The 19,526-nt window shown below is 43.6% G+C and overlaps 1 protein-coding gene across 2 annotated transcripts in view; it reads right to left on the bottom strand.

Annotated features, from left to right (window-relative positions):
* smap1 (small ArfGAP 1) overlaps positions 1 to 17,298 on the bottom strand; it is a 344,710-nt gene extending 327,412 nt beyond the window's left edge. Inside the window, exon 1 of one of the 2 annotated variants that reach the window (XM_078541858.1) lies at positions 16,924 to 17,298. In XM_078541858.1, coding sequence (XP_078397984.1) covers positions 16,924 to 17,041 — 118 coding nt within the window. In that variant the 5' untranslated portion in view covers positions 17,042 to 17,298. The remainder of the gene's footprint in view (positions 1 to 16,923) is intronic. The other variant, XM_078541859.1, reaches the window with a different exon arrangement.
* Positions 17,299 to 19,526: the final 2,228 nt, after the last annotated feature.

Genomic DNA, 19,526 nt, shown 5'->3' with positions numbered 1-19,526 from the left:
CCACCAGAACTTTGAAAGCAGCAGCAAGATACAGCTTGGCTGATGCAGTGAAGGGCCATCAACTCTGAAAGACACTCTTTGGTCTGCCTGAAACTTCTCATCTTCCAATGCCTAGTGCTGTCGATGACTGAGAGCGAAACTATTTTTGCTGATTGAAGAACACCGTCCATACGTGCTTTTTCCCCCATCTGCTCCTGGTCCATTGCTACACTCTCAAATTTTAACTAATTCTAAGGCAATCTTTTTATGACATAAGCTACTGCAAAAACAATAATTGTCTGACAAAACGTCATTGATAACTCATTCTCTTACCACTTTTGCTGCCTAACCTGAGTATTTCTGGTACTGTTTTCATTTGATTTGTATACAATCTATTCATGAATTTAGGTGAATTAGGGTTTGATTATAAAATGGACAGAGCTAGGAAGCTATTCAATACAGCCTGGACTATACAGAAGCCAAAAGGTGTAAATTTCAATTGCATACAGCAGTATCTGTGATACACGAACACATAATATCGGACATTTAAATAAGCAGCACATTAAATCACAGAATAAATAGAAAGCTTTGTTTTAAATGGCACAATGCCATTAATTGCATCGAATTCAAAAGGACTCATCTTCCTGAAAATGTACATGTTCATTAACAGTTAAAAATCTTAGTCACAGAAGTGTGGATTCTGTTAATGGGAAGAAAAATGTATACTGCAAGTCCCCGAGTCAGATCTTAAGGGAATTTAAACTCAGCCTTGATCTAAGTAGGTCAAACGCTCAAGAGATAATGACTCTGCAAAAGACCACAGAAAAGTCCCATTTGTGCGTGTTCCAAAACAGCTCAAGTTATTAAACTTACTGCAAGAAAACATCAACAGGCTTACGTGGTTAAGTAATGCTAATTAAGAATGACAGAGGTGGTCTGATGTAATACAAGGCACAATTAAGCAGTAATTTAATTCATTTGTAGCATTTAACCAAGTATAGTATCTCCTTCTGAACTAATAAAATGAGTGTTCAAAACATCTTTTTAAAATAAAGCATTGCATGGGTAAGAAGATTCATGTGGGGAGCTTGCAGAATAAGTGCCATGTTGATTTGCGCTAAAACAGATTTGAAAACTGAAAAAAAGTGTTTTCCTGGGTACAATTTAGTCAGCAAGTACAGGTCGAGTATCCTTATCCTCATAGCCGATTGAGTTTTAGATTTCAGATAATTTTGGTTTTTTGGATATCACATAAAGGGCCAGACCTACTTACATTACAATGGTCGAAACCTATGGTTAGCTATGGTCTAAAATAAATAAAATGGCTAGAAAAGTAAGATGTACCACTGAATAATAAATACAGGGCACTTGTAATAAGTTTCCACCCGTGGTGCCATCTGTGATTCTGCTTGTACAGAGGGTTCGCAAGGTAAACAGTACAGACAAAAAAAGACAACCAACTGGACTTCTCGTGCTAAAGATTGGGTGCAGGCAGTGAGGTTAATTTCGGCTCTAGTCACAGGCTCCCTGCGCTAAAGGTCAAAGAGATTCAAAGAAAGAGAGATTTTTGGATGGGTTCAGTTTTTAGATTTACGGGTAAAGGGCTGTTGACTATCTTTGACCTGTTGCATCCAATTGAGTTTAATTGTCTCTGCCTCTTTCCTAATACCCCAAAACACCCATAGGGACATTGAATGTATATTTTTAATTAGCTAGCCAAAGGAAAAATCATTAAATGACTATAATCTATTTTAAACAGTGAGGTGCATTTTACATAATGGAAATCTTGTGCCTAGAAATAATTCCTCTTGTGTAACACCTGCTTCCTAAATTGTTCCTCTGTGAAACAGTATTGGTTTTGAAAATTTGATTACAAACTGCATGATGAGCAAGTACTTTTAAACAATATCAAAAACAGAAACTCTTCAAATATCTATTAAATAATCATTTGAGGTTCATTTCTACAGCTGTTGAAGGTGTAATTATTAGGTCATGAGTGGAGAATCCCAGAATATAATCAAGGGTAACAGGCAAAAAGAAAGGCACAATGCAAGCCTTCTTGGTATTCTTGGGCTCCTATCTAATCTGAAAAATTCTGAAACTATTTGCTTTACAGGAAGACTAACTGGGTGTTAGTTGCAAGCATAACTGCCTCCCACGTATTTCCTGGAAAATGAAAATGTTTATTAAAGCAGTCCATTTGTAAAATTCTGTCAGTCACACTAAAGACAGACATCTTCAGGAACACAATCAAGCAGATTTTCAATCTCTTCATTGAAGCCTACTTAAACTCACCAAGTGTTTCCTGAACAGGAATTAAATTCTTAGAGCCTAAAAAGGACACAGTCAAAATTTTCATGATACAATGTTGGTCACCTTGTAAAATAATGCATTATCTGGCTTAGTGAACAATGACTCAAGGACAACAAAAGCAGAAGGGTTTAAATCTCAGATTACAATTCTCTTTCTGAAGTACTGCCGAAGGGTGAGGTCATGACACATTTGCCTTGGTTGTTGGCTAGTTGCCAGCTGTCTCATTAAAAAAACGCACTTGATGCATCTTGTATAGGTATGATTAAAGGGCAGCTTAAAATTCTAAAATCCACTTTCAATCCACAAGTGGCACTCCCAAATTAAAGATTTCTTCATCACCCCATCACATAGGTGAGAGCCAATTGTTTTTGAAAAATTGAAAACTCATCTCAAATTCTACATAAGTACTTAAAATACTTCTAATACAAAAGAGATCTAAACTGAACTTAGAAATTTAATTTAATGGTGAAAAATTGTACATTAAATACAAAAATCATGGTTAAAATTCTACGAGACACTATAAAATATGTATGCTAAAACCAATTGAGTAGAAACAGAAGCTGAATTCGAAGAGTTTCATTCAAATGTGAGCTGTACACCATGTAAACACTTGCTGGCAGATTGATCTCCAGTGAAGGACTCTGGTTTTGGCAACTTTATACCAAAGGCCCCTACTGATCAGCCATTCAGAACATCCTCCTTCAACTCTCCACTCCTATTACCCCCAATTTCAGTTATTTATGAACAGGAGAACACTACAAACAACTATTGCACTTCAAAAGCATTCACAATGCCACCAGGGAGAGATTAAAGTTAAACAACTGGATTATATGCCTCATGATAGGAACCCACAGTTGCTCAGCAAGTTTATCCAGTGAGTATAGAAAAAAATTGCATTTATAATTACAGCTTTAATGTAATGAAACATCACAGGATGTATTATCAGCCAAAAGCCACATAAGGAGGTATCATGCAGATGACCAAAGCTTGAACTAGGGGGTATGTTTGAAGGAGCATCTTAAAGGAGGAAGCAAGGTTGAAAGACAGAGGGTTTAGGGAGAGAATTCCAAAGCTAAGGGTCTTGTCAGCTGAAGGTACAGCTGCCAATGCAGGAGTGATGGAGATCGAGGATGCTCAAAAGGCCGTTTTTTTGGAGGAGTGCAGAGAGTACAGAGGGTTATAGGGATGTGAAGGTTAGAGATAGGTGAGGCAATGGTGGGATTTATGCACCGGGTGAGTATCTTAAATTTGTGATGTTGCTGTGCCAGGGCCCTATGCAGGTCAGAGAGGCACAGAGCAAAAAAATGGCAGCTTAGATCTCCAGGCAATGCTGCAAGGGTGTTGCAGGTATGAGAAAATACAATGTATTAAGGAAGGAGATACAGAAGATTTTAAGGAAAAACACAGTCAAGGTTTCAGCTCCTCATTCACTGACCTGTAACTCCTTCTGGAAGTACACATGGACATCAGGTAAGGGCTGGAACAAATTCAATGGTGATTCTATCCCCTCCTCTCTTGGCCATACTTAGTCATTGTCTTAGCTTGGACCATGAAGAATGCTCATTTCAGGAAAATATCAGAGCCTACCCAGTGCGCTTAAATCAAAGATTGGCTCAGAGGCAGGGAGGTACTCGAAGATCCACATCGCCATAAAAGAAAATGCACTGTCCACAAACTAGTCCTAAGACTTCAGCTCATTGGTACATTTGTGTAATTAATAAAGGATTCACTTGTACATAAGCTTGGTGATGAAAAGTCTTAATTTGTATACATTATTGGAATAATTGGTGAATTTTGGCACAAGTCTTAAACTTGGCATGTAGCTTTACAAAACCACTGAAGTTATGGTCAGGAAGATGTCAGAGCTCCAGGTGTTCCAGGGACCTCCTGTCAAAAAAATGCAAGTTATAGCTGGCAGTTAAAAGGGACGACAGGGCTGTGAAGTTGATTGGCTCAATTTGTTGTGGGGAAGCTACCATTGGTCAAGAGTTGCAAATGTTTGGTTAGAAGTTGAGTTGTGTTGACACAGACACACATTTGTAAGCTAAAATGTTGCAACACTAGCTGTAAAAAAATATATAAAAAGTATGAGTGTATCACAGCACTTTGCACTTGCCAGGGGATAGCTTCATCACAGGACACTTGCTGGTTTGGGGGAGGGGGAGGGTGGTCGCATTGTCAAGAGAGTCAAAGTTAGGAGTAAGGCACTTGCTAGGGAGTTAGCATTTTCACAGGGCGTTGCTAGTCGACAGGTAATTGTCACAGGTTTACAGCTGCCGTAAGAATCCAATAGTAGGATCAGTAAAATACAGTCTTAGTCATTTTAGGAAAGCCGGTCTTTGTTAGGAAGCTGTTTTCAGCTGAAAGTGAGCGAGAATCTCAGCAACGAGCAGCTGTACAGTATGCAGCTCCAGCAGTTAAGGTGGATAAGAAGCTTTAGCAGTTAAGATAAACTGGGAAACTAGAGTTGAAGTCTTAAAGCTGCAAAGGAATGTCTATAAAAGTTGACGAAGTTAAAATATCAAAGGACATCGAGAGTCAAGAGACCAGGTTCAAGGAACCAAGAGAAGTCCCAGAATCCATGGAAAGACAGACTGACACATGTTAAACATATGTATGGTGCCATGTGTCAACTATGGGGTGTTAAGTATTAATCTTTATTATCCAATAAACCTTGTTAGTTTCTATTCTAAATTAGTGAATGCCTTTTTTGCCAATATGGTTATTCCCAACAATAATTTTCTTATTCTGGGGTTTAGTAAAGACGCCAAATCCCAATATTATTACATTTACTTGACTCAAGTCTGAATTTCTGACCCATCCCAAACTATGAATACTTCTGATTAAGGTTAATTATTTCATTTATCCAGCGAGAGTATTCATAACATTCTGCCAACATTTGAATATCTGAAATAAACAACATTCAAACAACCCCAAATATTTTCCTCCCAAAATCCTGCAGGTAACGTCTGTCTTAAAAAAATAGGGTTTTTAAACGACGTAACATCTCAGTTCTTCCTCTAGAACCATTTTTCCTTTAAAGTTTAAAGCAAGCATAAACTATTTTCATCTCTTGCATCTCCACATCAGCTTGAGTGAGCCTATGACACATTCCTTCTCCAGCACTGCCTTTGGGAATGAGGTCAAGGAGATGCAGTAAATTAACTTAGTCAGCAGTTTAAAATGCAAGATAGCAGATGCACTGCTCTATTTTATCTCAGAATTAAGGGAAATGCACCAAAATGGATTTTGCCACCATGACATATTGCTGTTTCTAAGCAGTGATCCCTTAGACATTAAGTCTTGAATGAAATTAGTGGGTTCAGATGCTTGCTCCTCTGCAAACTGCACCTAACACAATTGATCCCAGAAAGTAGTACAAGAATATCAGTGTATTGTAAGAGCAGCCCCTTCAGTTTGTATATCAGTGTGGAGTTTTACATTTTCCATTGCTTTTTTTCTGCTCTATTCAATTCCTTCACTGAGGATGTGATTTCTTTTGGAGGGAGAGACAGTTTGATGGGGCAGTCACCCTCTGATAAACAGAGTGGTCACTCAACACGCAAAACGATTGTCGAGCCGATCAATCATTGAAGTCATTCCAATCCTCCCCTCTGCAAAAAGCCACATAACACCCACCAGCAGGTAGCCCTGATAGCAATCAGTGGAGTGGGGGGGGCGGGCGAAGAAAGACTTGCATTTATATAGTGCTTTTCATTACCACCAGATGTCTCATAGCACTTTACGACCAATTAAATACTTTTGAAGTGTAGTCACTGTTGTAACGTAGGAAACTTGGCAGCCAATATACACTCAAACTCCCACAAACAGTAATGTGTAAAGATCGGATAATCTGTTTTTGAGATGTTGAATGAGAGATAAATATTGGCCAGGACATCAGGGACAATGGCACTGTTCTTCAAAATAGTGCCATAGAGTCTTCTACATACACCAGAGTGGGAATATGGGACCTCAGTTTAGCATTTCATCCAAAAAATGGCACCTCCAACTGTGCTATGCTACTTGGTACTGCACTTGAATATCAGCCGTGATTTTTGTGCTCAAGTAGGACTTGAGCCTGGAACCTTGTGATTCCAAGATGAGTTGCTACCAAATGAGCCACAGTTGACAAAGAATTCTCTCCCTGATTCATGCATATTAGAAGCCAGTCACAGTTGCAGTGCCCCCCACCACCCCCCCCACCCCCCCAAATACAACCAAGCGCTCAGGGTGATACTCAACATTTATCAGAGTTCAAACCACGGAGAGCTCATTAGACATTGTAACTTACTATTTAAACATTCCTTTCCCAGAGATGATTATTTTTATAGATTTCATTGAAATGATACAGCTGATAGAAAATGGTGAACCTTTAATTAATTTGGTAGTGTGTGCAACATTTTTCTTGAAACCAATAAAGTTTTAACCAGAAGAGTAGCTTTTAATTTCATCATGCAGCCCTATGAGCATCTAGGACCTAGTGTAAAAAATTGGCAATTTTTTAACTTGCAGCTTTTAACCCACCAGTAGGGGAAAGGGGTTTTGACAATGGAGGCAGCAGTGGTGGAGATCACAAGAAACAGGAATAGACCATATAGCCCATCGAGTCTGCTTCGCTATTTATTAGCATCGTGGTTGGTCCTGGACTTCAACTCCATTTTCCCACCTGCTCCCCATATCGCTCAATTCCTTGAAAGGCCAAAAGTCTATCTACCCCAGCTTCGAATGTATTCAACGAAGGAGCATCCACAACCCTTTGGGATAGAGAATTCCAAAGATTCACAACCCTTTGAGTGAAGTAATTTCTCACCTCAGTCCTAAATGATTGGCCACTTATCCTGGGACTGTGCCCTGTGTTTCTGGTCAGGTAATCTAAAACAATCTCTCAGCTTCTACCCTTTAAAGCCTCTTCAGAATTTTTAATGTTTCAATGAGATCGCCTCTCTTTCTTCTAAATTCCAGAGAACTTAAGCCCAATTTACTCAGCCTCTCATCATAGGACAACCCCCAACATCCCAAGGAGCAATTTAGTGAACATTTGCTGTACTGCCTTCAATGCAAGTATATTCTTTCTTAAATGAGATCAAAACTGCAGAGTATTCCAGGTGTGGTCTCACCAAAACCCTGTACAATTGTAGTAAGACTTCTTTATTCCTATACCCCAATCCCCTTGCAATTAAGGCCAACATGCCATTCGTCTTCCTAATTGCTTGCTGCACCTGCATGCTAACTTTCTGCACATCATTTACGAGCACACCCAAGTATCTTGGTCACAATCAATGGGCACAGAAAGTAGAAGAAAAACACCACAAACAATGCCATGAAGTTGAGGTGCAGCTTCTGCGTTTTAGAACAAGATAAGATTGTCTAAAAATCAACCTGTACATTGTTACATTCAATGCTGCCAATTCTCAATGCATGTCATCAGGCCTCAATTCTCAACCCTCAACTTCCAATTTTGTTATAATCCCAGCAGAGTTTACCTCTGGACCAGCCAGATCCCAGAGTGGAACTCAGCTTGATAGATCCTCATTTTTATTTGTTTGTTTAGATACATGGAGAGTAGCTACTGAACAGAGTCAGTTAATGAACTTTTAACAGAAGAATAAAACATTTATTCAACAAGAAAAGGTGAACTATATTATAATACCCCTTCACCCACAACTATACCTTTACAGATGTATACAGATTTGTAAGGATAACACAAGTTACAAAAGCTACTCTAATGTTCACAGCAAGTACACAGTCCATGTAAACCTATGGCACCCTGTGGTCAGACACACCATACTCTGAAACCAAATGTCAGATGTCACCCCAAACAGATGCTACCGATCTCTCAACTCCCCCAGATGCTTGTCACACTATGACCAATTACCGAATTCTGCCCTTCAATCAAGGGGTTCTAATCGCCACTCTCCGAGACCTTGTCTTGGAATCTTCTCCCAAACCAACGCTTTCTCTCAGACACTTTTCGCAAGGGTTCACCTCCAGGGCTTTGACCTCTCCTCCTAATGTTCCTCTTCCCTGGGTCACCACATGCATTCAAGCTGTCTTCCACACAGTCTCTCTGACTCAGCCTTCAACATGCCCATAGCAAAGAGTTACAAACATTCAGTTGTCTCTTTGGACCTTCTTGCAAGCTGTTCTCGCTTTAAATCTGCTTTCTGAAGCTTGGAGCCTCTCTCTCTACCCCTCACTCTTAACTTAACAGGATCGTTTCCCAGGTTCCTGCCTTTCCTTTCATTAGAAGGTCTTCTTTGCGCTTTCTCCTCTTCCATTCTTCGGGATCTTTGGGGTTTTTCTCAGCTTGGGGCTGCTATCTGTCCCTTCTCTGCTGCTTCTGGTTCACAGCTGCCTTCAAACCAACTGAACTCCAACAGCTTCCAAACAAGCTGCTGTTTCTCTTCTTGTGTGTGTCTCTGTGGGAGGGGGGGACCTATCTCTCTGGCCACCTATTGCGGGCCTTGTATGTTTACCTGTACTTTATAGGAGTTGTAAAACTCATTAGAAACGCAAGCACCCTTTTAAAGTGAAACTAAAACTCCATTTGACCTTTCTTAACACAGATACAGAAATATAAATCAACCTTAAACTTTAAAGCTAAAACTCATTCCTAACACCCGCAAATACAACTTAATTAAGCTCTCTCTATTCCCTCACAATTCCATCAACAGTGAAGTCAGCCACTTTAGGATTCCAAAGCCTTACAGAGAGTAGAGGAAATTTACTTGGTACCAGAGATGAGCAAGTTCAGTTATAGGGAGGCGACAGCATAGTCGTATTGTCGCTGGATTAGTAATCCGGAGACCCAGGATAATTCTCTGCCACTGCAGAAGGTGGGATTTGAATTCAATAAAAACGTGGAATTATAAGTCCAGTGATGACCATGAAACCATTGCCGATTGTTGTAAAAACTCATCTGGTTCACTCATGTCCTTTAGAGAATGAAACCTGCCGTCCTTACCTGCTCTGGTCTACATGCGACTCCAGAACCACAGCAATATGATTGACCCTTAAAGGCCCTCTGAAATGGCCTAGCAAGCCACTCAGTTGTATCAAACCTCTACAAAGTCTCAAAAACGGAACGAAACCGGATGGACCACCCGGCATTGACCTAGGCACCGGAAATTACAACAGCAAACTCAGCCCTGTTGACCCTGCAAAGTCCTCCCAACTAACATCTGGGAGCTAGTGCCAAAATTGGAATAGTCAAGTAACAGCCTTGCGGAATTATATCTTACAGATAATGTCCCAGACACCACCATCACCGTCCCTTGGTATGTCTTGTCCCACCTGCAAGACAGACCCTGCAGAGTTGGCGGCACAGTGGTATACAGTCAGGAAGGAGTTGCTTGGGAGTCCTCAACATCGACTCTGGACCCCATGAAGTCTCATGGCTTCAGGTCAAACATTGGCAACGAAACCTCCTGCTGATTACCACATACTGCCCTCCTTCAGCTGATGAATCAGTGCTCCTCCATGTTGAACACCACTTGGAGGAAGCACTGAGGGTGGCAAGGATGCAGAATGTACTCTGGGTGGGGACTTTAATGTCCATCACCAAGGGTGGCTCGGTAACACTGACCAAGGTTGGGTCTGCGGCAGGTGGTGAGGGAACCAACAAGAGGGAAAAACATACTTGACATCATCCTCAACAACCTACCTGCCGCAGATGCATCCATCCATGACAGTATCAATAGGTGTGACCAACCACCACACAGTCGCTGTGGAGACAAAGTGTCACCTTCGCATTGACGATAACCTCCATCGTGTTTTGTGGCACTACCACGGTGCTAAATAAAATAGATTTTGAACAGATCTAGCAACTCAAGACTGGGCAGCCATAAGGGTCATCAGCAGCAGCAGGACTGTACTCGAACACAATCTGTAACCTCATGGCCCAGCATATCCCTCACTCAACCATCACCATCAAGCCAGGAGATCAATCCTGGTTCAATGAAGAGTGCAGGAGGGCAGGCCAGGAGCAGCACCATGTATATCTAATAATGAGGTGCCAACCTGGTGAAGCTATAACACAGGACTGCTTGTGTGCCAAACAGCATAAGCAGCAAGTGGTAAACAGAACTATGCGATCCCACAACCAATGGATCAGATCTAAGCTCTGCAGTCCTGCCACATCCAGTCGTGAATGGTGGTGGACAATTAAACAACTCACTGGAGAAGGTACTCCAGAAATATCCCCATTCTCAATGATGGAGGAGCCCAGCACAGCAGTGCAAAAGATAAGGCTGAAGCATTCGCAACAATCTTCAGCTGGGAGTGCCGAGTGAATGATCCATCTCGGCCTCCTTCGGGGGTCCCCTGCATTCACAGATGCCAGTCTTCAGCCAATTCCACGTGATAGCAAGAAACGGCTGAAGGCACTTGATACTGCAAAGGCTATGGGCCCTGACAATATTTCTGCAATAGTACTTGTGCTCCAGAACTTGCCACGCTCCTAGCCAAGCTGTTCCAGTACAGCTACAACACTGGCATCTACCCAACTGTGTGGAAAATTGTCCAGCTATGTCCTGTACACAAAAAGGACAAATCCAACCCAGCCAAATACCGCCTCATCAGTCTGCTCTCGATCATCAGTAATGGAAGGGGTCATCAACAGTAATATCAAACGACACTTGATTAGCAATAATCTGCTCACTGACACCCAGTTTGGGTTCCGCCAGGGCCACTCAGCTCCTGAACTCATTATAGCCTTGGTTCAAACATGGACAAAAGAGCTGCACTCCCGAGGTGAGGTGAGAGTGACTGCCCTTGAAATCAAAGTTGCATTTGATCGAGTGTGGCATCAAGGAGCCCTAGCAAAACTGAAGTCAATGGGAATCGGGGGGAAAACTTTCCGCTGGCTGGAGTCATACCTGGCGCAAAGGAAAATGGCTGCAGTCGTTGGAGGTCAATCATCTCAGCTCCAGGACATCACTGCAGGAGTTCCTCAGGGTAGTGTCCTAGGCCTAACTATCTTCAGCTGCTTCATCAATGACCTTCCTTCCATCATAAGGTCTGAAGTGAGAATGTTTGCTGATGATTGCACAATGTTCAGCACCATTCACGACTCCTCAGATACTGAAGCAGCCCATGAGCAAATACAGCAAGACCTAGACAATATCCAGGCTTGGGCAGACAAGTGGCAAGTAACATTCATGCCACACAAGTGTCAGGCAATGACCATCTTCCACAAGATTGAATCCAACCATCGCCCCTTGATGTTCAATGGCATTACCATCAATGACTACCCCACTATCAACATCCTGGGGGTTACCATTGACCAGAAACTGAACTGGACTAGCCATATAAACACTGTGGCTACAAGAGCAAGTCAGAGACTAGGAATCGTGCGATGAGTAATTCACCTCCTGACTCCCCAAAGCCTGTCCACCATCTACAAGGCACAAGTCAGGAGCGTGATGGAATACTACCCACTTGCCTTGATGCATGTAGCACCCACAACACCCAAGAAGCTTGACACCGTCCAGGACAAAGCAGCCCACTTGATTGGCACCACATCCACAAACATTCTCTCCCTCCACCAACAACACATGGTACACACTGCTGCTACTATCTACAAGGTGCAATGCAGGAATTCACCAAGGATGAATGCAGCACCTTCCAAACCCACAACCACTACCATCTAGAAGGATACATGGGAACACCACCAGCTGGAAGTTCCCCTCCAAGTCACTCACTACCCTGACTTGGAAATAGATCACTGTTCCTTCACTGTCGCTGGGCCAAAATCCTAGAACCCCCATCCTAACAGCACTGTGGGTGTACCTACACCACATGGACTGCAGTGGTTCAAGGAGGCAGCTCACCACCACTTTCTCAAGGGCAACTAGGGATGGCCAATAAATGCTGGCCTGGCCAGTGAAACCCACATCCACTGAAATGGCAGCTGGTGGAATTTAAATTCAGTTAATCAACCTGGACTACAAATCTTGCCCCAGTGATGCTGACCGTTAAGCTATCGATTGTTGTAAAAATCCATTTGGTTTACCAATGTCCCTTAGGGAAGGGAATCTGCCATCTTACCTGGTCTGGCCTACATGTCAGTCCGGACCCACAGCAATGTGGTCGACTAATAATGCCCTCTGAAATGTCCCAGCAAGCCACTCAGTTCAAGGAGCAATTAGGGATGGGCAACAAATGCTGGCCTCGCCAGCAATGCCCACATCCCATAAGAGAATAAAGAAAAAAAAATGTGAAGTAGCGTTATTCTCCTTAGAGAATAGGTGTTTAAAATTGAGGGTTTGATTGTTTTTCTATTCTGTTTCCACTGGCAGGAGGGCCAGTGACCACAGCATGCAAATTTAAAAGGTGATTAACATTTTTTTTTTTAAAACTGCAGCAAGGATTTTCATGAACAGTCACACTAAAATCACTCATCGAATTAATTGTACAGGAAAATGCAGAGTGCATTAGCAGTTAAGCAGAGATCTGGAAATTGTTGACTTGATCTGCTCCACCATACAACAGTACTTTGCTGAGAATCTTGGCATTGTAACCCATTTAAGGACGCGAGTTGGTGCATTCAGATGTCAGTGAATTTTTACTGTCTGATGTCTTAATTACTGCTAAGCAACTTCTCTGGATCTGAAATTAAATTTTGCAAAATGGAGGCACCTCATTCAGTCAGAATGTTTTTTATACTTTTTTCTTGACTCTAATCTTTCTTCTTTTGCTTTCGATAGATGATTTTACGATGAATTAAATATTCTAATTTATATTTCATTTAGCCTCTGAATGCCTCAGTGGCCATTCTTCAATTTGATTGGTTGAGGGGAAACACTTACTTGCCCTGCTCTCTTTCACCCCAATCCCGAGCAAACTCTAGCAACCGCTCAAAAGCCTACAAAATCTCTGTGGGAAGCTGTAGGTGTGATCAAAGGCAAGCACTCTTCCATCGCTGCTAATTATAAGATATAGGACACTGTCTGAATGGGTGGCAAAAACAGATTCAATACCTTTCAAGAGGAAATTGGATAGAGACTTGAAGAGGGGCAATTTGGTGGCTCTGTTAAAGAGCTGGCACAGGCAGGATAGGCTGTCAGAATCAGGAGCGTAGAAAATAGGAGGTGGTTATGTGGCCCTTCAAACCTACTCTGCCATTCAATACGATCATGGCTGATCCTCTATCTCAACGTCATACTCCCGCTCTCTCCCCATACCCCTTGACACCTTTAGAGCCTAGAAATCTATTTCCTTCTTAGATATAATCAGTGACTTGGCCTCCACAGCCCTCTAGTAGAGAATTCCACAGGTGCACCACCCTTTAAGTGAAGAAATATCTCATCTCAGTCCAAAATGGCCTACCCTGCATCATGAGACTGCGACCCCTGAGACTAGACCCCACCTAGCCAGAGGAAACATCATCCCTGCATCCAGTCTGCCCAACCCTGTCAGGATTTTATACGTTTCAATACTATTCCCCCTCATTCTTCTGAACTCCAGTCAATAGATGCCTAGTTGACCCAATCTCTCCTCATACAACAACCCTGCCATCACAGGAATCAGTCTGGTGAACCTTCACTGTACTCCCTCTATGGCAAGTATATCCTTTCTTAGGTAAGGGGATCAAAGCTGCACATACTGCTCCAGGTGTGGTCTCACAAAGGCCCTGTACAGCTGTAGTAAGACATCCTGCATTCAGGGGCAAGGGTGTCTTACTGCAATTGTACAGGGCCTTGGTGAGACCACATCTGGAATATTGTGAGCAATTTTGGTCTCCTTACCTAAGAAAGGATACACTTACCATAGAGGGAGTGCAGCGAAGGTTCATCAGACTGATTCCTGGGATGGCAGGATTGTCGTATGAGGAGATTGGGTCAACTAGGTCTGCATTCACTGGAGTTTAGAATAATGGCCTCCTTCTGTGATGCAAGATTATGATTCTTAAATTCATCTCCATTTTACTGTTTTTAATGTCTTGTAATAAGAAATCATAACGAAGGGCCAATAAAAACAGGATTACATGACAAGACTTGACAACATCCACATCACTGATTCATGCTACACAAATAGCAAGACAAATCAAAATTCTGTCATGAACCTCTACAACTTGAGATAAAACAATGTTTAATAAAGCATTGATTCATTAGGTTAGCCAGGTCACCTCTCAAGCAAATATCCTAATGGGAACTGAAAAATGGCAAGCAACTTGTGGTGGAAAGAAACAACTGCAGAGAGAGGCTGAAGAATAACTGAGCTACGTAACAATCCCCAGCAAAAGGAAGGCAGCAACAGCATACCCCCACCCACTGTCCCGCACTTTGGAAAGGAACATCTTGGCAATGTTAAGCAGAAAACAAGAAAGTCACAAACAGACAGCAGCTTTAGCAAGCACATTTCTCCAACCTGACCATCTTAAATTGTGGCCAATTGAGGCCTTTTCATCCTCCACCAGATGCATCAAGGACCTGAGAAACATCTGATCTCATTATCCTCAGTGTTATAGCCAAATTATCAGCAAAAAATATCAAAGTACAAAAACAAGGTATACATATGCAATCTTCAGCTGCAAAAATAGGAGCACACAAATGGCAGGTAGGAAAAGAGCAGCTGGTCCATCAATCCTGCCACATTTCATTCAGCCCACAGGGAAGAGTTAACTAGAGGCCATCAATATGAGTAAGTCACCAAGAAATCCAATTGGGAATTCAGAAGAAACTCCTTTCCCAAGAGTGGTGAGAATGTGGAACTCACTACCACAGGGAAAGATTGAAGTGAACAGAGGGTTACGATGGAAAATTTAGACTTAGAGGAATGATGGGAGAAGCATAAGCACTGGCATGGACTAGTTGGGTTGAATGGCCTGTCTTTGTGCCATATATCCTATGGAAAGCCACACTAAGATAGCTAAACATTTCTCATGCCCCTCTAACTGTCCTTGTATCACATTTCTCAAATCCTCAGGTATATCTGCACACTTTCAATAATTTAGTAAAATACCAATATACTCAGCAATATAAAAGCAATATTCTCTTTACAGTTGTGTTCCTGGGATGAGGATAACTGAGCTACATAACAATCATACATAGCAAAGCCAGCATTTGCTGCCCCATCCCTAATTGCCCTGAGAAGAGAACCCGCCAAGAAAATCATGAATTATCATGTCTACTCATCAGCAGCACCACTCCATGGATACCTGCCATCTTCGAAATCTCCCAACTGTAATTCTTGACATGAAATATGCACTGCTGTAAGGTTGCTACCTTCACATATACACAGAAAGACCATTAATAAGTACAGATAAGCACAAGGAATATTCAATGTGTGGCCTTCCTTTAAAGAGAGCACCATGACTCATGCTAAATCAAAATTCACTCACATTGAAACTTTAAAACAATGTTTTTTTTATCCCTGACCATCACACCATAGTAGTCAAAATTGCCTACAATGCAAAAGCAAGCTATGTATTTTAATCTATGGCTTAGCTGCAAATTCAGCAATCGTGCAAAGTTGTTATTAAATCATTTTTACAGTGCGCACTTGTAATTAATAATATATACTTAATCCATTGGGATTCATCATTTTGATTAAGAAATTAAAAACAGGACAAGCCCCAAAACACATTTTTATGGATTTCATCCAGATGACTTTGGTTTGCAATTAATAACTGCAGGATTTTGTGACTACATCCATGAACAGATAAAAAAAACACAAAACATATTACACTTAAACCAATTCTACAGCAATATACTGAATCCAGTGCAGTACCTTAACACACCATTTCATAACCAAGTGTTTTGTAACTATTGATTGGGACAAAAGAAAAGAATCACTTCAAAGGGAAGAAAATGTTTTGGAATGGAGAATTGGTATCCAAGTAAATTTAGTTACATTGCAATATTTTAATTAGATTTGCTCTGTATCTGCAAAAGCGTAACCTTATTCTAATAAGTGCAGAATTTCAAATTCATCCAAACAAAATGAATACACTAAATTCCTTCAAGATTGACTGGAGACATAAATGCACGCAGCATGTAACTGAGTCAGCAGATTTATTACACTGAGGATAAATGGATAGATGCTGCTGCATATTAGAAGTTTGCCCTTAGGCACTATTCTATCAATATTTTATAACTGATTAAAAAAGAGAGGAGTGTCACATGCAAACACCTTTATATATTCAGTGACTGCTCAAACAATTACACTCCCCTCCATTAAATAACAAGGGGTTTGATTCAAGTATTGAATGTGTTACCACCCTCGTTTTATACTTGTCAATCCTATTTACATTATAGTCATCGCTTTGATTTCAACCCAATCCATGCAGGTATGGTGGATGGGACAAGCGACATTTTCACTAAGTATATGGGCGAGTGGGACAGAAAAGGACATGCGAAGTCTCCAGATCTGCAGTGCAGAAAGTACAACCTGGCACCAACAAGAAGTGATAATGAAAAGGCCAGATGATTGAGCTGGACTGGTGATGAGACAGTGGAGACTTCCCGTTCCCTTCCCTGAGATTTGAGTCAGGGGATAGAGTAACCGCGGATAGAGAAATAGAGAGAGTCGCTTCCTGGACTGACTGACTGCGGTCCGGCCCGGAGTAAGCAGCAGGCCGCAGACAGCGGGCCCAGGCCCCGGCCCCCGCGCTCCCCCAGCCCCGGTTACCTTTAGCCTCGCAGTCGGCGCAGTATTTGTTGTCCTCCTCCCGCAGTAGTTTGGACAGGATGACCTGGTGCTGCTCATTCTGTTTCTGGGATTTCTCCCGCTCCGAGCGGGTGCTCATGGTGCCGCTGTCCGGGTGATGGGGGCTCCGGCCCGGGGACACTCCCTGATCCTATCTCTCCCCGGGATCCGGACACTCCCTGTCCCCGGACACCCTCTATCTATCCAGGGAGACGGGATGCCTCTCCCTCTATCCCGGGGATTGAGAGCCTGTCAGTCAGTCTCTATCCGGGGATGTAGATTCTCTCTCTCTCGCTCTTCCCTTTCCGACAATATGGCCGCCGCTACCGCCTCACTCCCTAGCAGCGCCTCCACAACAACGCTACTTCCGCCCGCATCACATAGTGCCACAAGATAAAAAAAAATCCGCTTGGAAAGAGAAGAGGAAAAAGCAGAGATTGACCTCTATTTCCACTTCTCATACTTTGAATTACGCCTTTAAAAATTACACGGAATTCAAGACCTTAACATGTGTTTAATATACATTTTCATTGCAGATGGGCTGTCAGTGGGTCGGTAGGATGGGCAGTTCCGGGACGGTTCACCGCTCCAGAAGGTTGTATCCGTCCGCCGATCTGCGGACGCGCTGACGTCAGCACGTCGAATGATGCGATTTCCGCCACGTCACAGGGACTGGCAGCGTGGGGATGGGGAGGGGGAGATCAGGAAACACGGTTGGAATCAGGAAACACGGGGGGCATCAGGAAACACGGGGGGGGGGCATCAGGAAACACGGGGGGGGGGGCATCAGGAAACACGGGGGGGGGGGCATCAGGAAACACGGGGGGGGGGGGCATCAGGAAACACGGGGGGGGGGGCATCAGGAAACACGGGGGGAGGGGGAGCCATCAGGAAACACGGGGGGAATCAGGAAACACGGGGGCATCAGGAAACACGGGGGGAGGGGGGCATCAGGAAACACGGGGGGAGGGGGAGCCATCAGGAAACACGGGGGAGGGGCGGCATCAGGAAACGTGGGGGAGGGGGGCATCAGGAAACACGGGGGGAGGGGGGCATCAGGAAACACGAGGGGGGGGCTTCAGGAAACACGGGATGGGCTTCAGGAAACACGGGATGGGCTTCAGGAAACACGAGGGATGGGGGGCTTCAGGAAACACGGGGGGAGGGGGGCATCGGGAAACACGGGTGAGGGGGGGCATCGGGAAACCCTGTGGCAGGGGTGACTGGGGAATTAGGAAACCCAGTCTTGGGTGGGGGGGCGGGCATCGGGAAACCCAGTGACGGACAGGAGATGGCATTTGGGCACCCAGTCACAGGCGGAGGGGAAAATTAGGAAACCCAGTTTTAGGGGGGAGGGGGCATTAGGAATCCCAGTGATTGAGAAGGTGGCATTAAGAATCCCAGTGACAGTGGGGGCATTAGGAAACTAAGTGACAGAGGGGTTGGGGACCATTAGGTAACCCAGGCATTCGGAAACAGAGGGGAAAGGGGATCTAGAAACTCAGTGATGGGGGGGAAGGGGGCATCAGGAGACGTGGGGAAGGAGATAAGGGGGCATCATGAGAAGGGAGGGGGCAGCAGGGAACCCGGGTGGGAAGATGAGTGAGAGAGTTGGGAGAGATGAGGTGAGAGAGAGGCTCTGAGAGGGGGATGACAGGGAGAGGGGGAAACAGGGTGGGGAGCAGAGATTTTGGGGAGAGAGGTGAGGAGATAGGGGATGAGAGGGGAGACATTGGGGTAAAGGGGGTAGACACGGGGGAGGGGGGACACAGCGGGTGAGGGATGGGGAAGAGAGGAGGGCAGAGATAACACATCTTCATAACAACAGCTGTGAACAAACCAAATTCAGAAAGACACACATAGGATGAAATGGGAGAGTCCAGAACCAGAGGGCACAGTCTGAGGATACGGGGTAGACCATTTAGGACTGAGATGAGGAGAAATTTCTTCACCCAGAGAGTGGTGAGCTTGTGGAATTCACTACCACAGAAAGTAGTTGAGGCCAAAACATTGTATGTCTTCGAGAAGGAGTTGGATATAGCTCTTGGGGTGAAAGGGATCAAAGGATATGGGGAGAAAGCGGGAGCAGGCTATTGAGTTGGATGATCAGCCATGATCATAATGAATGGCGGAGCAGGCTCGAAGGGCCGAATGACCTACTCCTGCTCCTATTTTCTATGTATGTTTCACTGTATGTTAACTATACGTTCTACATCACTGAAACAGAAGGTCCTGCGCTCCTGAGATTGAGCAGTCGTGAAGACCTAGTGACATCAGGAATAGGAGGCTGGAGTGTGTGGAATGTGTGGCTGGAGAGATGGTGTAGGAGGGAGGGATTTAGATTCCTGAGGCATTGGGACTGATTCCGGGAAAAATGGGAAGGAGTAAATGTGATGTGAGGAAAAATGTTTTCACCCAAAGGGTGGCTGGAGTCTGGAACAAATTTCCTGAGAGGGTGGAGGGGGCAGGTTCAATCGAGGTATTCAAAAGGGAATTGGATTGCTACCTGAAAAGAGAGAATGTGCAAGGTTATGGGGATGATGCAGAGGAGCGGGACTAGAGGGAATGCTCTTTCAGAGAGCCAG

Source organism: Cetorhinus maximus, chromosome 5, assembly GCF_964194155.1.
Source record: "Cetorhinus maximus chromosome 5, sCetMax3.hap1.1, whole genome shotgun sequence".
Lineage (NCBI taxonomy): Eukaryota > Metazoa > Chordata > Chondrichthyes > Lamniformes > Cetorhinidae > Cetorhinus > Cetorhinus maximus.
Note: the sequence above shows the minus strand (reverse complement) of the source record. Positions and strands in the feature narration are given on the sequence as shown.